The sequence below is a fragment of the Seriola dumerili genome, unplaced genomic scaffold (genome assembly GCF_002260705.1).
Source record: "Seriola dumerili isolate Sdu_G_001 unplaced genomic scaffold, Sdu_1.0 BDQW01000138.1, whole genome shotgun sequence".
In the NCBI taxonomy this organism is placed as follows: Eukaryota; Metazoa; Chordata; class Actinopteri; order Carangiformes; family Carangidae; genus Seriola; species Seriola dumerili.
The window spans coordinates 19266199-19288532 of NW_019174393.1; the positions used below are offsets into that span (position 1 = coordinate 19266199).

General features: G+C 39.9%; 1 protein-coding gene across 2 annotated transcripts in view; it reads left to right on the forward strand.

The window, feature by feature from the left end:
• Positions 1 to 2205: 2205 nt before the first annotated feature.
• LOC111224902 (LARGE xylosyl- and glucuronyltransferase 1) overlaps positions 2206 to 22334 on the forward strand; it is a 98540-nt gene continuing 78411 nt past the window's right edge. The window contains exons 1-2 of one of the 2 annotated variants that reach the window (XM_022749600.1): positions 2206 to 2311; positions 2809 to 2811. In XM_022749600.1, the coding sequence (XP_022605321.1) occupies positions 2206 to 2311; positions 2809 to 2811 (109 nt within the window). The remainder of the gene's footprint in view (positions 2312 to 2808; positions 2812 to 22334) is intronic. The other variant, XM_022749599.1, reaches the window with a different exon arrangement.

The window sequence follows — 22334 nt, forward strand, 5'->3', positions numbered from 1 at the left end:
TAGGGTTAGGTCAAATCTGGCATGCCTGTACAGCGCTGGTATACCAGGTTGGTGCTGTCACACATTTTTGGCTGGACTACAATGGCAGGGCCAGCCCTATAATCTTGAATGTGACTGACTGAGTGACTGACTGACTGACTGACTGAGTTATCATATTTCCACCACTGGTCAGCCGAGCCACAGTCTACTGAGCGGCTTTGTTTCGCTGCTGCTCAGAAACTGCAGAGAAGAGGAGGAGCACTTCCAACACACTGATCCTCGCCTCCATTCCAGCAAATAAACTACTTTCATTCCATATATCGTTATTAAACATAGAAAATACTGAGTGGAGAGAGCAGGAGAGAGGGAGGGAGAGAGAGAAGTCATCACTAACAAGGCTTCGTACTAACGACTATGACCAACTCTACATATCAAACAGAAGGAGCTAGACATAAAGACCTGCCTCTAATAAAAGTCTGTTACATTCTGGAGTTGAAGAAAATAAAAACTAAACTGTTGTGGATGCAGACGGAGGCTGTGCTCTGTGTGAGAGACTGAATAAGAAAGACAGTCTGTCTCGAGCCCAGGTATTTCACCTGGTAGAGTGCGTGACATTTGGGCTTAGTGCTCACCGCGGTGGCCCAGGTTCGAGTTCAGCCTGTGGCCAGGGCTGGACTGGTAATCTGGTATACCGCACATTTTCCCTGTGGGCCGACTCACCTGGGGACCGATATGATCTAAATTTTTAACATTTAAAAATATTTATCCGCACAAACACACACATACACTTAAAATCAACAAAAAGTTATCATCTCTTGATAGTGTAAGCCCCTTATGCAATAGTCATCATAAATATTTTGCTACCTGAAATCTGTACAAATTGAACAGTTAGTATGCAATGAAGTAGAATGAAACAGCTCTATGCATGCATAACTGCATGAATAAACAACTATTTGGTCATTACCATTGTATTGTTTAATTTGTTCAGGGTTTTGCACATCAAATAATTCAAAATGATTGATACTTTTAGCAGAGCTTTGTCTTTGCCAGTTCCTGGTACTTCTACTTGAGTATGCATGTTGTGTACTCCACAGCCACATGATTACCAGGGAGTCAGTCAAGTGTGTGTGAGTACACTGGTCCTTTCTGATAACCATGCAGTCAGTGAGTATACTGGTACACTTGCACTGGTGCAATTTACCGTGGCACAAAAAACAACAACAAAACACAGCTGTAGTACAGTACGCATATTTCAGGGGACTGCAAAGGAGGTGTGGTGGGTGGTGTTCAACCGATTGAGAGGGGGCCGGTCTGGGCCAGGGCCGATTTTTTTGTCTGAGTCCAGCCCTGCCTGTGGCCCTTTGCTGCGTGTCATCCTCTCGCTCTCTCGCTCTGTCTCTCTCTCTCGCTCTCTCTCTCTCTCCCTCTCTCTCTCTCTCTCTCTCTCTCTCTCTCTCTGTCTCTCTTTATGACTGTAATAAAGGCAAAGGTCTGAGAAAATAACTTTAAAAAAGAAAGACAGAGTGTCTCTTCTAACTTTCTCTCTGAGTGATCATGTTGCAGTAAATCCAGATGAAATCACAGCTCGGTCTTTGTCTTTCATTTATGTGTTTGGTGATTTTGTCAGATGCCATCACAGTTATAAAATCAGGATTTGACCATAGGTCCAGACATATACTAGGTTTAGACCTAGTCTTGATGATATTTTTTAATCATAATACATTCTCCAAATAACACACAATAAGCGATGCATATCCCGGATCTGCTGCTGATTTGCTACATCACATTTAATGCAAATCTGACATAAGTGATGCGATAAAGCAATTTTGGTGTTATCTTAAATCCACTATGTACTATTTATAATGAATGAGCACTAGATGCAGTGCAGGAGCCAATCACAGTATGAGTAATATTGGATGATTGGACCCATATATACCTGCTTATATATCTATTATATATTGCGATCATCTATATCGGACGATAATTAACAGTCCTATAGAATCTTGTGTCTTTTGCCTGAGGAGGTTCAGATGTATTTAGCTTTGGGAATCAGCAGAAGCTGTGTGCTAAGCTGTAATTGCGTCTGTACAGGATGTGAAATGTTTAGTCCGCCTCTAACCTACTTTTTCCTTCTCTCTCTTCCAGTGCAATGAATCGGTCTGGACAACAGCTGCTACCCACATAGAGGTCACTTTACCTCTATTTGTATTTGCTTTGGTCCAGAGGATGCTGGTAATGTGTCGCGGGCGCAGGAAGTTCCTGGCGGCCTCCCTCGCCCTGGTCTTCATCCCAGCACTCACCTGGCTTTACTTGTCAGTTGGGAGCTTTCAAGGTAAGTACATGAGCATTAACAGTAATATTTAGAGCTGATGAAACAACACGTTGGCAGTGAGCACAACAGCTGGGTGTGTGGCTCCAGATCTCAAACACACAAGGGAAACACATTAACACATCAAGATGTGTTTTATCTGCGATTCCCAGGAGGTCAAGTCCCCCCCCAGTATATGAAAAATATATTTGTAATGATCAGTCATCAAAAGCCTCTAAAGCAAATTTTCTCAACTCTAATTTAATATGAATTGACTCCAAAACACAAGAGAACTCAAGTCAGTGTACATGTCAGTCAGCAACAGCTGTGTGCTTAGAGTACATTCAGCACTTTTGGCTTCTGTAAACACCAAATTATAACTGCAACTAGTCCCTCCCCTGCTTTGTTTTTACTGGAAACACATAAATATGCCATATCAAATAGCACTTTGACCTAAAGTGTTTATAGTTTATAAAGAAATGCTATGTGTGTGGCGTTCACACACATAGTTAGAGTTATAGATAGTCATTATTTTTCCAGCCACTGCGGGTCAAAGCCACTCACTTTATGCTTTTCAGAACATCTGGGAAGATTAATAAAAACTGATGTTAAAATCATGTAATCGTCGGCTTCCATAGACTCGTCATCACACTCCTAAAGACTTGGTACTTTCTCCTTGACTCCTCTCTCGCGCTCTGATCCTCTCCTCCACCGGCACCTTCCACTTGTGGCTGAGAACTAGGCCTACGGTCAGTCCTGACACATTCACCATATCTCGTCAGTAACATGAATTAACTTTTTTTTCCCATATTAGAAGAACTAATGATGTCTGCACTCTGCACTGTTTCACCTGTCCTTGAAATGCTCCTCCTCATGAGCTCTCTTTTTAAAATAATCTGTGATTTGAGACATTTCTGCAAAAAAAAAAAAAAAAACCTATACACGATGGGATGTAACGTTAATTTAGGGAAACTTTTCAAGAAGGTGGGTGTGCGTGGATGTAAAAGAGATAATATTCATCTGTAGGGTTGCTTCCTTTTATGTGAAAAAGGTGGCAACTGGTTTGGTTTTACTTGACATTACATTATTCACAGCACTTTGAGGATATAACATGAACGAAAATACAGGACAGATTTCTTCCCGTATTGATTCAAATTCACGGAGTACCGAGACTCAGGTACTAGAATTTTGTCGGGAGGCAGAGGCGTATTATACGGGACGGGTGGCAACCCTATTCACCTGTTCGAAGAGCCGCAAAATCAAGGCAGAAAATCCAGTGCATTCATATTCTTTTTTCTTTGGCAATTTCAGATGGCTCTGCCTGATGCACGGGTCACAATACAGAGCCACTACATTGCCGTAGGAGGAATAAAAAGAGCAGAATTGTTGTTGCTTTTCTCTCTGCCTTTAACATCTAAAGTTTTCCCAGAGAGTCTTCAGAAACAAATGTCCTGTAGACAAAGTCACCCTGCCCTCCCCTCTTCCATGCGGAGGTGGTATATTAATGAATTACTGAGGCCTGTCCAAAGTTGATTACTTCCTCCAGACAATATAGTCCTGGAGTTCTTGGAACCATTTTAATGACTTTGACTTGCAGGATTGAAATGCTGCGGTAGTGCCATTATTAATTATGATTAAATTGACAATTTTGACTCGGGGTTGCTGGAGTCCTGGAGACTGTACATGTGAATACTCTCTCATAATGCAATTGTCGCCAAGGTCTGCAAAGTAATTATTAGATTTGGCAGTGAATTCCTGGCAGTGGGGAGTAGTTGCTGGATATGTGATAAGTTGTGAAAGGACCTGGCTGCAGGAGGCGTCAGCTGTAGGTGAAGCCTGAATGTGTGAGACAGGAACAATGTGCTTCAGCTGGCTCACACTCTCTCCCCCTAACACTAACACACTCTCTCTCTCTCTCTCTCTCTCTCTTCATCTCTGACCTGTTTATGTTGCTCTGTCTCCATCTTGACTGTTGTTTTTCTCCTTCTCACCTCTCTCTCCTCTGTCTCTGCTGTGTTTATCTGTCTGACATACTGAGAGAAATACTGAGTCTCTGGGGTCTTTAGTACTTTGTCTGGATGAGCTGCACATACAGCAGAGAGAATAAGTACTTATTGATAGAAAAATACACCATAGGGCTCAGGGCGTGTAGCCACCCTGTTCACAGTCTTATGTGTATTTGGTGTGGGGTTGTTTTTCGTGGTCTGGGTTTGGGCAGGGTATTGAACCTGAAAACTTCTTTGGTACCAACAGAAATATTCCTTAAGCTACTGTAAGTGTACTGTAGCATTTTGTAGTGAATCCACATATCCCTTTTCTAATCTCTGCTGGTCCTGTTGAAGCAGAAAAACACAGTCACACTGACATAAAGTGATAGTGTGATGCAGAGTGCACGTTAACCAGACAACAGTTTCATTTTAGTCATTATGGAATTTATATTAATTAGCAATAGCTGACATAATCATCATTCATCAATCATTGTCAATTACTTTAACCAGACAATTTCTACATTGCTCTTTGCTAATAAAAACAGAGCGATACAAAGTTCAGTAAGAGATGAATTAGTGTTGGACTAAATCCAAAATTTTAACCGGCTGTCAGAACTTGTGCTGAACAATTAGTCGAACTATTATGGAAATCTCTATATGGCCAAGTGCAAAATCCACATCTCAGGAGCTGCAGCGTTTTAATGAAGCTAAAATGTGTCACAACAACAAACCAGAAATGAAACGTTGTGTTGCTACAGAGACGCTCCACAAATCATATTCTCCAGGCAGAAAGGAACATGCTTGTTTGTGTTTTGTACACAGACCCCAAGCACACACGCACACACACACACACACACACACACACACACACACAGACTCACACAGTGAAAACACCAGCCACATGCTGTCACGGCTGTTTATTATGTTAAATAGTGAAAAAGCAACATAGTATTTTTTTGGCCATTTTATTGGATAGCACAGCGGAGACAGATATGAAATGCTGGGAGAGAGTAGGGGAATGACATGCAGAAAATGGTCCGGGAGTTGAACCGTGTTTGGGACGAACACAGATCTGAGCCGGGGCGCTTCCAGACGAAAGGATATACATGTAATTTTTCATTTACTTGTTTTACACTATAGTTAAACAAATGACAAACTGAAGTGAGCGCTGGATGACTACAATCAGCACAGCGTGTCTTCTCCTGCTGTTAATATGGTTACTGTCACTCAGCACCAGACCTGACATCAGAGACACTTTCTCTCTCTGTGTCACATTGGATTCTCCACGTCTCTGCCCCTGTAGGAGACCAGCAGCAGCAGGTCTGAGTCTGTTCACTCCAGTGGGAGAAGTGAACATGATCACAGATTGTGATTCTTTCACCTTATAGTCACCGAAATACACACTGATACACAAGCCACAGATCTTCAGAACACTCTGACATTAAAATGGCATTTTTCAGACGGATCAAGAGAAAATCAACTACACACTCTCATTAGATCTCACAGCACACATCTCTTCTCTCTGGTTTCACTGCTGCAGTCGTGCTGCTGACATCACTTTCCAACCACAGAAGTTTAGAGGGACCTATACGTGCAACCATGATTTAAAATTTAAAAGTGAAATAAAACTTGTATTTCTTTGTGTAATAATACAATTATTGTTATGATCATCAGTTTTGGAGGGAAAACAGAGAGTTTTAGACTGATGTGATCTTGTACTGGGTTGATCAGATATAAGCAAACTGATAAAAACAAGCAGCAAAATCAGGCAAAAATTCCAACTGTATCGAGTTATAATGTGTTTTTGTTGTTGTTTTGACACGAGCAAACAATCGTGACCACGCCCACTTAGGAAACAGGAAGTGTTTACCATTTCTTATCATTGGCGCTGCTTGTAATGCTTCATCTTTGTTAAAGAGGATCTTTGATGAAATGTTCCGGTGCAACACTCTTAACCCGTCAGTCACGGTCTCGCTGCCGGGACCTCTTAAGTGTGCCACGCTGGTTAAACTAAACACAGAGCGAGTCCACCCAGACGCCTCCAGACCCCGAGTCTGAGCTGACTGAAGGACACATTTTAATGGGTGCATTTTTTATTAGGCATTGATTTGAAATAGTCACTAGCTGCTTGGTAAAGTTACTTCTTCGCTAACGTCACAGGTGGCACCTTGGCTGTGTGTGAGTTTATTAGCTAAAGCATAAATTCCAACAATTTCAATATATCAGTGTGATCTTTTTTGTTATCACAGTAAACATAGCTTGTACATGGACAGTAGTGACTCCAGTTATATCCGCAGGGTCGGGACAAGAAAAGAACTCTGGGATTAGTAGCAGGTAGGTTGGAGTGTTGAGGTGATTCATCATTAATGTCACATTCTTTGAAATGTGAGCAGAGAGGTGGTTCGCTGCTGCTCTGCAGCCGTCAGGTGAATTAATCCAGTGTTCTGACTATCAAATACGCAGACTGACAACTGAGAGTACCGAGCACGCAGTGGCTGATCGGGAGGCACGGGAAGATCCACCCGCTTATCGTTTATATGTTTGAATCTTTGTCATGGTTTCAACACTGAGGCAGCAGTGGACTGATGATGACTCGTTTTACATGAATGACAAAGTTAAATAAGCAAAAAAAAAAAAACTGTGTCTGATCATCTCAGAGAAAAGAAGTTAAAATCCAGAAAAATCCAATGCTTCAAGTATCAGCAGTAACTCAGACAACAGACAGGAGGAGCAGAGCAGCAGAGTGGATTCAGGACCACAGCTCCCAGTACTGCTCCCAGTGAGTCCAGTTTTACACAATGAGTAGTAGGCAGAGCACAACAGAAATTTAGTCTAGGGTTAGAGTTAGAGTTACTTAGATTCTAGAGTTTATTCATCAGGAAAATGTATGGATTTGTTTTCTGCTCTAATGAGTTAATAAGCTGTTTAAAGTCCTCATAGTCTGTGGGATAAGCTCAGATCTACAGAATTTTATTTTTTTTTATTTTTTTTATTTTTAGTCGTATGTGATGGCGTCTCCAGCTGGGTTCTGGTTGTCTAGTCCAGGTCCAGTTCAAGTCAAAAGTCCAGGGCTGATCTTTATTCCTACTCCGTCCCTTAATATTAAGTGATAATAAGAAATCCAGACACTAATATGAGTTATCAGAAAACAGAACCGCGGCATGCAGCAGACATCCAGCTATCTACTCTAACTATAAAGCAAGAATCTCTGTCTGTCTCTGTGTGTGTGATATTAACAAAGTAAAGACACAACATTTTGATTTTAGGGACAGTTCACATTCACTTGATATCATCTTTTTTTCGGGACGGTGGTGAAGTCTGGAGCCCTGCGAGCTAATGATGTGAATCACAGAAGATTCAGAGTGTTTCATGTGAGTCTGCGTCAGCCTGTCAGATAAAATGAGTCAATCAGGGCGCGATCGGAGAAATGGGGTCATCAGGCTCATAGGTCTAACTAATTCTATACTGTATATATCTATGAATGTATGTTTGGAAAACACGCAAAACATACTCAGGATGTCCGGCAGGCTTTAAAAATTTGTATGAAAATGAATTAACGTTAGACCAACTTATTAGATATTGTTTGATATAGGGATGTTATTAATGAACCATTTAACCGTTAACCGATAATAAGAATTTTGACTGATTAAACAATTAAAAAATATACATATCTGAGAGACAATCCACCCTCATTGGATACTAATCTTCGTGCCTGGTGGAAAGCTAATCAGATGCGCTTCCCGAGGTTGACCACCCAACAAGACTCTATCTGTGCATTCCTGGGACACCGGTACCATCTGAGCGGGTGTTCTTCACCACGGGTCTCACAGTGAACAGACTGACACCAGATTAACCACATGTCCACATGTTGCTATTTTCTGAACAAAAACCAGTAGACAAGCTGTCCGCTATGAATGTTTTCATTTTGTTAAACTGTTTATACATTAGAACGTCTGGCTACCATTTGCTATTTATTTTACATTATGAAATATTTTCCTACACAGGAAATCTAGGCTATTATGCCGGTTCTGCACATGTAAAAAATAAATCCCTTCTTATGGAAAAAAAAGAACATTTGTTGTATTGGTATTCCATTCTAAATAGTACATTTTGATCTTGTCAGTTAACACATAATAGTTGGTTAACGAGCATCGGCTATCCGTCAGAAAAGAATTCAAATCGAGCATCCCTAGTTTTATAGTATATTCTTTAACTTAAAACCTCAGCCAATTAACATGAATTCATCAGTTACCTCGGCCTTAACTGTGATCATGAGTCATCATGCAACGTCTCTGGCCATACTTGATGCAGTTTCCATGGGAATGCATGCTGTCAAGGCTTGTGTCTCGTCTTTGAGGCTTCGTCACGTGGAAGTGGGCAGTGTGTTGCAGTGGTGGCTGTGAGACGCTGCCCATGGAGGCTGTTATAGTGATCGTTTGCGTTAGTTGATGTGGGCTTGTATGAGGTGCTTATCCACGGCCAGTGTCTTACCTGCAGTAGGTCTGGGTCAGCACGCTCACAGATTGGAGAAGCAGAACAGACGCTGAGTGATACACTGTTGTGGAGAGGGACAGCAGAAAAAAAACGTATTTTAGCTTTACCTGAAAAAAAACAAACAAAAAAAAAAGATCATCACTTAAGGCAGGGGTCTCAAACTCAACTTACCTAGGGGCCGCTGGAGGTAGAGTCTGGGGGAGGCTGGGCCGCATCAAGTATTCCACAAAAAAAAGGGTTTCAAGTATTCCCAAAAAAAAAGTACAACTGATCCAATCTTCTCAATCTTAACAAGTCAGAACATGCAGAACATGAACAGTTCTTCAGAACATAGGCTTCATTTACTTCCTCCTACTCCTTGCTGCCAGAGACTTGGCAGCGCTTCCTCTCACACAGCTGAGCCACATTTGGCTTGAGGGAGGAAGCAACTGAGACCCTCAGTATGGCTTTAAGATGCTCATCTTTAAGTTTGGACCTGAACTTGAATGGCTTTCCTGCCTTAGCAATCATCTCACTCACCACGTAGCTAGCTTCGACAGCCGCTTCACTCTCTTTGCTTGCTTTCTTGAAAAGATCTTGTTGCCTCAGTAGACATGTTTTAAGTTTGGCGACCCGGTCCTCTCCCTCATCTCCCAGGTATTTTGCATACTCCTCAGCATGTTTAGTTGAGTAATGACGTCTGATGTTATACTCCTTGTGCACCGCGACTTTATCCGTGTATATTAGACACGTTGGGATGCCCCTGTGCTCAACAAAAAAATATTCCGTCTCCCACTTCTCCTGAAATTCTCTGTGCTCATCGCCAACTTTTCTCTTCGCGGCAGGTTTTGAAAAAGACATGACTGGGGCTGACAAAAACCGTATAGTACTAGGTGACAGGATATATTTTCCCTCCACTCGGTGACCCAAACATGTTACAAGTGACCAATTGCTAATTCGCGCTGTTGTCACGAGCCTGAGCTACGGTAACCCACAAGTGTTAAAAAATATAAAACACCCAGATGCATGTGAGAAAAAACATGCGGGCCGCACTAACACAAAGTTTTGATTTCAGGCAGGGGGCCACAAAATATTGTTCCGGGGGCCGCAATTGGCCCGCGAGTCTGAGACCCCTGACTTAAGGTGTATGCTATATTTAGAATATTTTCACAGTTTTATCTTATCTTAAACCCATGTGAAATAACCCAAACTGTCCCTTTAAGGTACTTTAAAATGCTAAGTATGATTGCTGCAATACGAATAAAAAAGACTCCTCGTGGACACGGCATTTCAGTGACCTTGAACTTTGTCCTTTGTCCACCAAAATCTAATCAGTTCATCCTTGAATCCAAGTGAATGTTTGTACCAAATTGGAAGAATTTCCGTCAAGGCGTTACTGAGATATCTTGTCCGGGAGAATGGGTCGGACGAACGTACGTACAGACAAACAATATGATATATTTACAATTAATTAATATAATTAATAGTAATAACATAGTTATTAATATTACAATTTATAATAAAAAAAATTTATCCATGCCTCTATCTCACCATATCTGCATTATTGTTCAGTCTGTCTCAGTGGGACAGCTTTCTCACTGGTGTAAGTTCTCCCGGAACAATGCCAAATATTGGTGAAGCCAAATTTGAAATGGCTTCCCTTAGGTTACAATGAACAAATGCATTGACACTGGGAATTTTGGCATTCCACTCAAATTTTAATACTATGTGGTCTTTAAACATTGTCATTAAATGACCACTCCAGGGCAGGGAGTCTAACAAGGAATTAGTGAATGAATAAAAAAAAAAAAAAGAGTAAATAAATGAGTATTAGCTTGAATTACTCTTGTGCGTCTTAGAAAGCAAATCAAACTTGGCCCCAGAAACTAGATTAATGAATCCTGTATTCCATTAGAACTGGCAGTAATGGGGTCTGAAAAATGCCAAAAAATGGTTTATTTTGAATTCATCTTCGCTGCCTTCATGGTGCAGTCAAACCTGGTGAGTCTTGCTTTTGTAAATGGACAACAGTCTTTCAGATTCATAAGAAAAGAGATTCCCTCTGTTATCCCAGGAGTTCCTGTGTACTCAACATGACTTGGGCCTTTATAAGGCCCCACACAGCTGTCTGGATGACAGAGAACTACATCCTGAAACAATCAAATAATTGATGTCTGAGAGTTTTGTGTTGTTCCTGCAGCTTCTTACTTGGTTAAGTTCTTTTCTTTTCTTTTTTCCAAAAAGGAGCTCTGATGCCCAGAGGTAACCTCCATAGCCCGTGTCAACAACTCAGGAGTCCATATCCAGCTAATTTGATGTATGCCCCCATATATTTTGATGGGTTTGTGTGTGTTATATGTGTAGGTGATTTGGCTACTGTCAGTGTCATATATAGGGGAATAAGAACCTCTGGCTCTCAGATGGTGGTAGGATGTGTACTGTTGATCACAGCTGTTGGCAAAACCTTCAGCATAGGCCTGGAATTTGTTTCATGGTCATGGTAAGAATGATAGCATAAGGGGCAGCTGAGATAGATGATGTAAGAAGATGGAAGAATCACCTCCTCGTGGTGCTCTGCCTCCTCCACTCAGACTAGTTTCAGGTTACATCCCTGTTTATCCAGAGTCATAGAAAATATGAACAATTTGAAGTCTTGGTTAACAGCTACAAAGTGTTTTGTGAGGTCTTACTGACATTGACCTTTGACCACCAAATTCTAATCAGTTCATACTTGAGTCCAGGTGAATATTTTTTTACCAAATTTGAAGAAATTCCATCAAGGAATTACTGAGATATCATGTCCACAAGAATGGGAAGGACGGACGAACATACGGACAACCTGAAAACAACATGTCTCCAGCTCTAGCTGTCGCTGGCGTGGAGGCATAAAAATAGATTGGTGGGATGATGTGTCATTCATTTACAGTGCCACGTGAAGAATATCTGCTGTGGATGATTTAACATACTGTAAAACAGTTACATCAATATAGCATTTACCATACTTGAAGTTTTCTTGTTTCTATTTGAGTCACTTTACAATTCCACCAGACCTCGTACTCGTCCCAGTTCTCCCATAATTTAATCACCATCTTTGAAGGTGTAGTGCACTCCACAACACTGTAATTTGAGTCATACAGAACATGACAGTTTCAGGTCTCTGTAACTTGATTTAGCTCAGAGACGACAAACAGCTCTCTGCTTCACCATGAGGCTTCGCCTTCCAATAGAAACAGTGGCTGTTTTATTTTATTTTACAGTGGTGGGTGGGGGGGGTGAGGGAAAAGGATGGTTGTGGGTATCCTCTACATGTTGTCTCTGCCACACACATTTGTTAATTAAAAAACAAGAGAGGTGCTGCTCTTTAACTGTAAGAGATTCTTAGAGGTCTTCACAGATCCATTCAGTTCCAAGGAACCAAGACCTGACCTGGGATGCGAGTCTCTCTTTTCCACCACTGCTGTTAAGGGTTCGACCTGCTCTATATAAAACCTGACTTATACTTTAGACCTCAAAAGGCCAATAATATGGATGCCTCCAATCAGCTGACTGTCGTTTTTTGACCAGGGCCAACATTATCATTCCTAGAGCTTTCTCTGTATGGCCAACTCAAGGTCCCCTTATTTTTAATTGTTATATGATCACTCCCTTTGTTTTGTCACCGACAGTAAGAGCTGGAGGCATATTGTTTTTGGGTCGTCCGACCGAATGTACGTACGTCCTTCCGTCCCATTCTCGTGGATACGAAATCTCAGTAACACCTTGAGGGAACTTCTTCAAATTTGGAACAAACATTCATTTGGAACACGGTTTTGGCCTTGTGAACGCAATATCTGGAGAACTCAAGGGAATCCCTTCAAATTTGGCACACACATTCACTTGGACTCAAGGACAAACAGATTAGATTTTGGTGGTCAAAGTTCAAAGTCACTGTGACCCCACAAAAGATTTTTTAGTCAAGACTTTGCACAGCTTTCACACAAATGGTTCATATTTTCTATGACTATGGATAATCAGAGATATAACCTGAAAGTAGTCTTGAGTGACGGAGGCAGGAAATGAGGCGAATATTCTAGTTTTATAAGGTCTTTGTTTTCAACTCTTTCAGGGCCAATTGTTATTTGGTGTGCTGCAGTACTACCAAGTTTTGAAAAATGGCTCTCATTGTGTACCTCTTATCGGTACTTAAGTAGGTAATTTTATAGCGTCAAGAAGGATGCCCCTGAAACTTATATTTAAGGTTGGATCTTCTATCATTACTGAGAAAACTAGAACATGAATGATAATAATGAATAATAATCTTTCAAGTAAACTTAAATAGAACTCTCCACTAAAAAATGTAATAGAGGCATTATTTGACCCCAGGCTTCCAGAATGATTGATTGACATTTACCAACATAGAGTTATCTAGCACAATGTGACAGCACAGAACAGGCTGATGAATGTAGAGGAAATTCAGCAAAGTTGAGATGACTTTAACAATTTTTCATCTGTTCCCTCCAGCAGTTATAAAAACACCATAGGTCTTAGGAGTTCGCTTAATGCTGCACTTAATCTTTACTTCAGTCTGAAGGACAAAGCATATAATCTGCAGGTGAATTATGTTTTGTTGTAGTTACAGAATTTTACTGTCAGTATGCAGAGCCACATTCTAAAGAAATGAAACAGGTGTTTTTAGCCACATCACATGAACAGCAGGAGTTGAAGGCCTTTCAAAGCAAAGCTCCCCAGTCATAGGGATCAGAAAATTAAGTTGAGATTAATTTAAATTAAATCACAATAAAAAATAATATTTAACTGTAAATCCTTCTTAGTCAGTGAATGAAGTCTACAAGTCGAGGACATCATTAGAAGAATACTCATGATGATGTCCTGACAGATCTCAGCTGCAGCCGTCCTCTTCTGGCTTGTTTTTTGGTCCTTTATCGGTACCACTTTACAATAAGACGACCCTTGTAAAGGATTTATAAATTCTTTATAATTAGTTTGTTAATTAGTTTCTTAACACTTTATAAATAATGAATAAAAAATTATAAATAAGTTATAACACACTTTTCATACATTATGCAGGCTCACTATTTAGCCAGATCAAGTTAATGATTACCACTCATTAATCTTACTAATGAGTAAAATTATAACTATAGATTATGATAAGTAAGATTATGACTATAACTGGTAAAAGGAGCCTTATAGTAACTCATTAATAAATTATGATGTGTTTTACACTTTTACCAGTTTAAATGTCTGTAACCGATAAATAAATGGTTATAAAAATGAACTCAGTGAACAACAGGCCGATATTGGATTTTGGGGGCCAATGCCAATACTGATATTAGTATATGGGCAGGATATTTTACAGTTTAACAATAAACTTTATTGTCCAAAATGACATCAGTGCACTGAAACAGTAAACTTCACTGTGAATTAAATAAAATGACTACAAAAAAAACATAAGAACAAATATGTTTATATACATGTATGTATGTATATATATATATATATATATATAGCATATATATATTTAATTTGAATGAAAACAGAGGATCAAATATACATGAAATGCTGCCTATATAACTTGACCCGAACATTTCCAGTGCGTTAGTGCTTCTCAATAAAAGTATTCATATCAGTGCATATGGGAGAATATATTCACCAATACCAATATATCTGTGACAGGCCAATATCGGCGAGCTCCAATGAGGACGGCTGCTGAGAGCATGTCAAGGTCAACAATGCTGCCAAGGCCTCAGAGGATGAATCTGAGACGTTTTGCTGTTTTTCCTGTCAAAGGTATTGGTTAATTTAGGTTCATTGTCCTGCTGCATCGTTCAAACACGCTGAAGCTGAAAGTCTGACTCATTACTTCATTTCAAATCTGATGTGATGAAGTAGATAATGAAACAACTCTTCCTATCCTCATGCTTCCATTAGCCTGTTCTGGGTGATTTCTCAAGAACAAAAGATATTAGCTGTGAGAAGATGAGATGGAATTTGAGATCCCACTAAAAGCACTTTTATTTTGAAGAGGGAAAAAAGCAGTCTAGAATAAATATGCTGACTGTGGAGGTGAGCAGCCATATTGACTGAAAGCTCCAACTCATAATTTATTTACATTCTTCTCATGAATATGAAGGAAGTTGATGCCTCGAGCAAAACAAGTCATTCCCTCTATCCTGATAATTGGGACATTTGTGTATCTGAAAACTTTGTTATGTCACCTTGGAAAAGCTGTCTGTGAATTGTAATGCAAATTTATACTCACTTTTACCCTAGTTCACAGCAGGACAGTGTTCAGAGTGTTCAGAATCAGTGCTTTGGAACTGGGTAGTACTCATATATTTTGCCATTTACAGGCCTTGTATTTTAACTCTTTTAATCATATCAACATCATATGTGGTTAGAACAATCTAAAGACCTTCACAATGCTGAATTGTGAAGCTTTTGCGTTTTGGTTGAACGGTGTATTCATGGCGGCATTACTAATTTCACTGTTTTGCCATGAAACAGGAAGTTGTTGTAGCTCATATACATTGTCCAATCTGTCTGACAGGTCAACCAGATTCACCTCAGACTGGTGAGAAAAGCCTGAGGACCTTTGTGATGCTAAATTGTGAAGTGTTTGAGTTTTCATCAAACAATGTTCTTGTGGCAATATAATGAATTTACATACTTGCTATAGAACAAAAGAGCTACTGTGACTCGACTCCACATGGTCCGGTCTTTCTCACATTTCATGTTTGATTGGAGTCCAGAGCTGAATACATCTATAGGTCAAATTTAAGTCACAGTTATAGCGCCACCTACTGGGAACGGGAAATGACAGTTTCTCACCTACTGACGTACTCCATCCTGGCAGGTAACCAGGTCCACCTAATATTGTGGTTAGCAAAGTCTTAAGAGCTTGATGATGCTGTGATGCGTGGCTCTTTTGAGTTTTCATTAATGCCGTTGCTGTAGCAATGGCATTATTTGCCATGAGACAGGAAGCTGTTTTTGAGGGGCTAGCGATACTTACAGATGCAAGTGATGCTGGCGTAGGGGCAGCGCTTGTTCAAGCTGGTGATAGGCGGAGTGGAGCATCCTGTATGGTTTTTTTCAAAAAAAAAAAATACTGAGTCCTTGTCAGGTGTGTTACTCTTCTATCGAGAAGGAGACACTAGCATTGATTCTAGCTTTGGAGCATTTTGAAATCTATGTCTCGACCTCCGATCTTCTGGTCGTTTACGCTGACCACAATCCTTTGTTGTTCCTGCAGCCATCGGCTTTCACTAACTCTAGGCTGCTCCGCGGGAGTTTAGCCCTGCAAGAACTACCGCTTGAAATCAAGCATGTGAAAGGGAAGGACATTTAGTAGCAGATTGTCTCTCACAAGTGGTCATTAGTTAAACACGCTTTTTTTTGTGCATGTGAAAAGTTCATTCACTTTGCGCTGTAGTGATTCATTTTTGTGACTTAGTGATTTTGTGTTCGAAAAGAAAACGATGAAAAATGTACTTGGAATTTGTTTGACGGTCACCCAGTGTGGATTCTGGCTACTTAAGTTGATGTTTTGGACATTTCATGGTATTGGGGACTGTTCAAGAATCTTAAGCCATTTGGTTGCTGTGAGCAACATTTACTTTTGTCTATAATATATGTCTATATTTCTATAATATGGTGGTAGGGGTGGGCGATATGACGATATTAGATCGTGAAGGATTACAACGTGAAGACGATCTTTCAAACTGCAGAGATCGTGGGATCGTCTAGGGCACATTCTATAAATTGCAGTTCTATGCTGATGCACCGACGCACCAGAACGTATTGACGTCGTCAACCTGACCGACCAATCATAGCGAATTACGGGCAGTGATGCATTTTGCCTACCCGCTCCTTGTTTGTGTGTGTAGCGGTAGCCACATGGAGAGACCGATGGCTGAAATGCCAAAACGGAGTCGGTCGCTAAAAAATTCCACCTCCATTAATCTGGAATCTTGTTTTGGATTTTCCGCAACTGATCAAGCGACAAGCAAATGTAATCTGCAAGTTTTGCCACAGAAACCGTTCGCGCAAGTCGGTGTGGTAAGACGACGAACCCAGGAATGTTGTTGTTGTTTTACCTTAAACTTTACGATTGTTTTGCAACATGCAGGCAAATGCGACTATTTGAATAAAATCTGTTTAAGAAAGGTTCTTTGGTTAAATTGTCTGTTTTTTCTTTTCCCAATTTAAGATCGTGATAAAATCGAAATCGTGTTTTAATTTTTTTATAAAAATCGTGATATGATATTTTTGCCTATATCGCCCACCCTTAAATGGTGGTACTAGTTGTTTTGTGTCATGGCCAACAAATCTGTTAATACAGTATTTTGGTTGTCTTTTAAGGGGGGAGGTGTTTTATGACTATAGAGATCAATATGGAGTTGAGTTGGTTCTCTGAGTTTTGTGTTGTTGTCTTGACACATTTTTATTTACCCCCCGCCTTCTCAGTGACTTCCAACTATTTTGGTCTAGGTCCAACTGTTCTGTTATTTCTGTCCTTTTGATTTAGTGAGTGATGGTTAGGAAACTATATTCCCACTCTTACCTTAAAGAACCAAGGACCCATTGTGTTTTTGTTGCAGTGCTCGTGTTTTGTTAGTTTCCCCAACAGTGGCCCTTGTGTAACCGCTAGGATTTTTTTTTTTTGTTTTGTTTTTTTGGGGGAACAATGTGACAAACTCGACAAGACTTTGATACACAGGTCCAGAACTGTTGAGTTTTGTTTTCTGATATGAGTCTTGGGCTTAGGGTGTTGGCAATGGGATCTAGATGGCACTTTGATGTGTGGAAATTTGTTATGTACATGCAACATACACGGCCTGCAACCCCGACTTGCATGACGGTGCAAGGGCAGCTTTTGTTTTTTAATTCCTCTGCATCCGCCGTCCTTCTTCAGTCAACTTCTCAGGTGTGACTCACAAAACACTTTTTAGCAAATAAATGAAGGCTTCACAACATGTTTAATAATTTGATATGATTCTGGGTCGAGGAGGCAGACAACCGACGAGGAGGTGAATTCTAGTCTTTTTGTATTTCCATAAAAAGGAGGAAAAATTTACATAAAAATGAAAATTTTAACTTGAAATAGGCTCAAAAAAAGACTGTGTGAAATAGTTTTGCAAATCAATGTGAATTGTGGAGACATGCTAATGTCACTGCCAGAGAATACTAGTGTCAACATAAAACAGTAAACTCATGCTCCATCAGTCATTAGAAGTTACTATTACAACAAGAGACACTTAAAGCAATGTCCTAACTTAAACCAAACCGAACACAGCTGTAGCATCCATACACATGCAGTGGCGCAACAATACAAGTAAATGTTGACTGACTGTGTACATGATATATTCTGTCGTTGATGTAATACAGCATAAATGAATGATGTTAGTGGGTATTCAAACCTGTTAGCAGCTGGCACACAGAAATACTATCCCCTCTAGCGTTCAGGGTCATTGGACCCGACAGTTCATCAGTTATTCCCAGGCTGTGGTGATGCTGTCCGTGATGCCACTCTAGGATCAAACCATCACTGTCAATGCCAAAGATGAGACAGCTGGACGCAATCCATCTGTCCTGAGACACATGCACATCCTGTTGGGCACAACCCACTGCTGAGACGTCAGTAAGGCTCATCAGACCTCACATGGTGGTCCAGTAGTCTTTTGCACTACCGTTTGATAAACACATGCTTTGGCAACGAGCCTTTGTTAAAGGGTTATTTAGGTTTTTGTGTTTTAATAGGGCGGATATGATTTTCGTAGTTTTGGCAATAATAAAATTGTATTCACTGAGATCTGGGAATTTACGCCTACATCAACTTTCAGCAAGCAGCAGATTTTTAACTTCAAAGGCGTACTCCCTCATCCCACTGACGTTCTCCTATCTGCTCAGAGTGGCAAAATATTTGCAGAGGACAATCTGACATTTAAATGGAGTATTTCCTCAGACTGTGTCAGCCAGTGCCCTGACCTGCTCGTAAAGAAGTGCAGAGAGCAGCAAGACATTTTGAAAAATGTTTGGGAACTATGACGTTGGTTTCCACCGTTTATAATTTCTGAGTGACTGTGGAGCAAAAATACCTTGCGCTGAGGTCACAAACAGGGCTACGTTCAATTTTAACTCACCATAGCTACAGTAGCTGTGCACACACTTTACCTCTGCAGTGACAGATTAATAATGTTTTCGAGTGTTTTCTCCTCTCTTTTGGTCCTCCAGATAAAGTGTTTAAGATCTAGAGCTTCCTTCTTTCTTTAACCTGTCTGATCGTATCACAGCATAATGATTCTTGCACCATTGGACTTTGTTTGTCACTGTTGTTCCAAAATCAAGAGCATGTGTTTATTATAATTTTGGGGAAATGAATGGTTAAAAACTATGAAATATAATCTAAGATTGCGATTAAGACAGAATTTTACTTGAACAGAATGATCGCTTTGTTTAGCTGTTTTTTTTTAAGCCTTCTCAGTAAAAGTATTAATTGTCGACCAATGTACTGCACAGCCTACATTCTGCTGCCTAGTTTTCCCTGTTTTTACTCTTTTACATTCCAATCCAACATTTTTTGTAAACCATGAAACAATAGTGGTGCAGCTTTACTGGTGTGAAAGAAAGGCAGGGTTTACATCTCTCAGCTGTTTTTCTTTTCGCGTTTTTCCGTCCCTCTGATACACGATACCACAACATCTCAGTAATGCCTTGACAGAACAGCCAGGGCTGGAGCCATATTGTTTCATGACTCTGGAATAAACAGGGATGTAACCTGAAACTAGTCCTGAGTGAATGGAGGCAGAAAACCATGAGGACCGGTTGAATTGTAGTTACATTTAACCACTTTTTACAATCGCATTTACATTGAGATACAAAGACACCACAAAAGACAAAAGTCCAGCAAAAAGATGTGAGTGGCAGTGTGATGCCAGCCAGGAGGAAACTACCTTCACTGACTGTGCTGTTTTTAAGTGAATGAATGAATTTTGGAGTTTTTTTTTTTTGTTTTTTTTTTAATGCAGGACTGTAATGCATTATTTCTATACCTTAACCCTGCTACTTTCATTGTGAAGTGGACATTAATAAATAACAAATCCTCAGTCGATGGAAAAAATGTAAAACTGCATCATTTTTTAAAATACTGAATCAGTCCTATTCATTCTGTCTGTTTTGTCCCAAAAGGTTGTTTGAGCTTTCTTCCACTGGTACTCTACTTTAGCCTTTGAATCAAGGTGTTTTTTTGCTTAGGGTAGGGTCAGGCTTAATGGGGAATAGTAGTTCTTCACTCCTTTCTCCTTGTCCAAGTGATTAGACAAAATGGCGGCTGGCTGGTGTGCTTGAGCAGAAGTGGTTTCGCGGCTGTTGTGCCAGGTGAAACAGAATGCCATCACGTGATGGATCTGTGGCCAAGATTTCTGGCTAAGAGCAGGAGGGAGAGATGGAACTTTGCAGCTGATGAGAATTAAAACCTGACACACATGAATTCAGTGGGAGTGTGGCACCCAAACAGTCAACGCATCATTCAGGACAAGTGGTCCAGCTGCACTCAGCTTTAAGGTGGAACATTTTGTGTTTGTAAGTAAATGTATTTTAGTCCTGGTTCTGACATTCTGATACCATAAACTTTGAGTGTTATTGTGAAAATTAATACATTTATTATTACTTATTATTTATTATTATATTATTATTATTGGGATTCTGGGAGTAACATTGGAGAGCAATTAAAAAACTAAAAAAAATGGGGGTACCTCGTGTGGCCCACCTGGTAGAGTGCCTACTATTAAGTCTTAGTCCTAACTGTAGTGGCCTAGAGAATTTAGATGATGTATTAAACCGTCACTTTAAAGGGAGGTGTTCAATGTTTGAAATCTGTGTTTGGGTGTGTGTGTGAAACATCAACACATGAAAATTTGTGTATATGGCTGAAAAGGTGCAGGTTAGGTACAAGAAGAATAGAATCACCCATGTGATCAAAGTATTTTGATTCGAAATATATAACAATTGTTCTCGGCAATAAATTTCCTTCGACCGGGTGCAGTCAAATCATGAAAATTTCAATCTCAGAGATCATTGATTCACTTCATCTCTTCTCCTTTGGTTTTTCAGTTTTTCCCATAAAACCAACAGCCTTAAAACCCTTGACAGTAGATTAAAAGCAGACCAGAAAGATTTTTAAATTCAAAACATCTGAAGTGTTGTTGAGTTTTTGAGACAGTTTCTTTAACCACAGTAAAAAAAAATAAAAAACAAAAAAAAGAAAGCAATTGTGATCACCTAACTGTGGAAACATATATTAACTGAATTTAATCAAGACAGCAGGTGAACATGGGAGGACTGCTCAGTTTGTATTAAAGTAAAAGTAAATCTGTACCTTTTTTCAACATTAAATTGTCTGGAAATGACTAGACTTATGTTCTATCTGTGTTGAGTTTTGTTCCTTAACATCATCACATAATGTTTCCATCAATTCTCCAAAACAGAGAAATCTGATTTTATAATCGGTAACATTTTCATTGGTGCTTCTGTCAGTGACATCATATCCTCTATGATCAATGCTGTAGTGGTGTTTGTCTGACAGAAAGCTCATCATTGACTTTTTATCTTAGTTTTAAAAGGCCACATACCACTTTTTACACGCTTGGTGGTTTTCAGCTCTGTATTTGAACCAGATTGAAGGATTTTAGTCGTCGGACGTCTGGATTGAAGTTATCAGCTAAAACAAGCTTGTGGATAATTCAGCCTGCTGTAAAAACTGCTGAAACGTCCTGCTTCATAAATTATCAGTAAAAACAATCAAGAACAAAGGTTAGCATCGATCTCAGCTCCAGCTCTTTTTCCTGAGTCTCTGTCTCTCGTCAGCGCGTCCGCTCAACACTGATTTAAATGACAAACTGCTTTATTCAGTGGTTTTTTAACGGTTAGAAATCACAGGTCTGTTTGATTTCCTGAACCTCTGACACTGAAAGGGAACCCAAACCGAGAGGACTTACAGTAATGGTGGTGAAGACAACTCCAATGATCCCACTTAGTTCATGACGTCAAATCCAACGCTGTCTTTTGGTGATTGTTTTTGATCAAAGAAGACCCCCTAGTAGCAGAAGTTACAGACTGTTGTTTAACACAGGGGCAGAATCACAGAATAGAGAGTTTCTGAAAACAATATCAGAAAATATACTTATATAAAATGGGGGATTTAGGAATAAAGGACTTTTAATCTGATATGAAAAAAACAAAAAAATCATAGTTTCTCTCCACAAGTCCAGGATAATTGAAATAATAATAATTTTACAGTAAATATAACATGTGGTGAAAGATGTTCAAGTAATCCTCCACAGTTATTTGCTGATGGTTTTCTCTTGGATGTAAAATAACTGAAGCGTTGTCCTCAGCTAAAACATTGTTATCTTTTTGTCCTCTGGCTGGGAAATTGGAATTCATTTGTGTTTTGCTGAGGCTTTTGTTTGCCACGGAGACGATGACCTTCATGACAAATACCAACAGCCAAAATGAATTGGCTTGGTTGCATAAAAGACCAGGGTGGGCAACTCTGCAGCCCTGAAGAATGCATATGCATTTCTGAG